Below are 2,441 nucleotides of genomic sequence, written 5' to 3' on the forward strand. Positions count from 1 at the left end.
TCATCAGTCAGCAGGAAGTGTGTTCCAAAGCTAAAGGAAGGAAGCCCTGAAGATAATCAGGCAGGCCCCTTCTCAAACGGTTTTCTCTCAAATAGGAAAAAAGGACCTGCTTTGTGTAAAGAATATTGGAAGGCTAAATAAATCAATAATATCTCAAGGCTATGTTAGTTTCTCTTTTGAACAAAAGCACTCAGGAAATCCAGTCAATATTGGAGAAAGAAAGAAAGAAAGTGACTAATCCTAGTTCTTTGTGTCATTAAAATAATTTATGTTGTGATGGCTGTGTTGGCTATTGACTTGATTAAACAACAAAAGAAAATGTCTTAAATCAAGTGTTGGGACTCAATACATTTAGACAGAATCTACTGGTGTAGCCTACATGTACTTTCTGACTTGTATGTGCTCTTCAGCTATAAGAGTATACAGAAGGTTGGTGGTCAACTTTGAGGGAAGTAGTGTTTGGGGACAGACATCAATGTGCATTGAGCACCATCTGCAAATAATTGTTCTTGAATGCACCATTCTGGCAGATTTCCTGAAGTAAATCTGCATTGTTACTTCTCATTTTGTGTTGACATTTATACGGAAAAAAGAAACAATGCGGCAGAATCTTGTAAACTCAAGGATCCACATCTCAATGTCTTCACTGGTGAATGTTGTTGACTCGATAGAAAAACTATTTGGGTTTGCACACAAATAGATCCTGTGTCTGGGAAACACTGTTATCATCACTTAACTTGCTTTTAGTGTCTGTGTTGAAGTGTACTGTGAGTTTATTTTTTAAAATACCTTATCAAATATTTATTTGATTTATTTTTTTTTTTTAAAGAGAACTGCTAGAAGAAAGCGGCCTAACAGTGGATGTTCTCGAGAAGGTCGGAAACATCAAATTTGAATTTGTTGGAGATACGCAGCTGCTTGACGTCCATGTTTTCAGAGCCGACACATATAATGGAGAACCAACAGAGTCAGAAGGTACAGTAGGATTTCCCCTGCACCACACTGAACTGTGAAGAAAAGAAACTGGCTAGTGGTAAAGGATAATTCCAGCATAATTATTTCAGGGTTTTACGTTCATAGGAAAATCGGAGTCACAGTGGAATAACAGCTATAGTCCCAAAAATGTAAAAAAGTAGTCATAAAGATTTTAAATAAGATTAAAAAAAATAGCACTATATTAAATATATTAGTTTTAAAGTTACTTAGAAAATAGTTTTTAAAAATTGTCACTTGTTACCATGATTACAAAAATCATGCACTTTAAAGTTGAAGATTTTTGTTGTACAAGTCCAAGGAACTGATATGTTAAAAAAAAAAAAATTCTCTTCACTTTTGGTTCCCCTTAATCTTGACTTACAGTGGGGCTCGAAAGTTTGGGCACCCCAGGTAAAAATTTGTATTAATGTGCATAAAGAAGCCAAGAAAATAAGAAAAAATCTCCAAAGGGCATCAAATAACAGATTAGACATTCGTATAATATGTCACAAAAAGTTAATTTATTTCCATCATTTACACTTTTAAAATAACAGAATTTTTCCATCTTTTCTTGGCTTCTTTATGCACACTAATACAATTTTTTACCTGGGGTGCCCATCCTTTCGAGCCTCACTGTGGATCAATGCCAGTCCAAGCTTCATGGTAATTATAGTTAGAATAGTTTATATATAAATATGAGGCCTTCTAAGAATCAAAACAGTTTTCAGTTCAACTTCAATTCAAGTATTTTGATTGAAACAATTCTAGGAACTTTTTTTTACAGACATGACTCTAAGCAAGACGAGCAGATTAGTTAAGGGGCATAATCTATAAGTATGCTCTCAGTGGTGAAGTTTAAAAGTCTGTGAAAACACAACAAAGGAAATAGGAGGCCTTCAACAAAAGGAATGCAGTGAGCCACAGTGATCTTTGTTTCCTGAGAGTTAAATCAAGGCCAACTGGGGGAAGTTTAGAGACAAACAGCAAAGCGTAGCACTCCACCAAAGAGTCTGCAGGTCAAGAGAAGTCAAACAGCCAAGGGCTGAGGAGATAAATGGAGGAAAAAGCTTAAATGAAATGTGCTGAAGTTAGTGAAAAGACAGAATGTGAAGCTGGGAACACTGATTTTACAAGATAAGAGGCAGTAGCTGAAACGTTTCAGAAGCAGGCTGAGTGAGTGGTTATGTTTAAAAAAAAAAAACAGAAATCCCATTTTCTAACCTATCCACAGGACTGGATAGCATAAGTAAGCTACATGTTTTGTGACACAGTGTAGTTACAGGAGAAACCAAGCCTTTAGTTAGGAAATTAATGCTAAAGTTCTCTGTTTTTAAAAAGAGAGACAAAATGTGCCCCTAAAATGATGTATTTTATAAATTTCCATCATTTGAAATCTTGTAGTTTGTTTATTCCCTTCTAAAGAAAATTCATATATATATATATATATATATATATATATATATATA

The 2,441-nt window shown here is 34.7% G+C and overlaps 1 protein-coding gene across 4 annotated transcripts in view; it reads left to right on the top strand.

Moving 5' to 3' along the window:
• Positions 1-2,441, top strand: part of nudt1 (nudix (nucleoside diphosphate linked moiety X)-type motif 1) — a 4,255-nt gene that overhangs the window by 990 nt on the left and 824 nt on the right. For all 4 annotated transcript variants that reach the window (XM_032536957.1, XM_032536955.1, XM_032536956.1 and 1 more), the window contains exon 3: positions 830-975. In XM_032536957.1, the coding sequence (XP_032392848.1) occupies positions 830-975 (146 nt within the window). The remainder of the gene's footprint in view (positions 1-829; positions 976-2,441) is intronic.

Source organism: Etheostoma spectabile, chromosome 15 (genome assembly GCF_008692095.1).
Source record: "Etheostoma spectabile isolate EspeVRDwgs_2016 chromosome 15, UIUC_Espe_1.0, whole genome shotgun sequence".
NCBI lineage: Eukaryota > Metazoa > Chordata > Actinopteri > Perciformes > Percidae > Etheostoma > Etheostoma spectabile.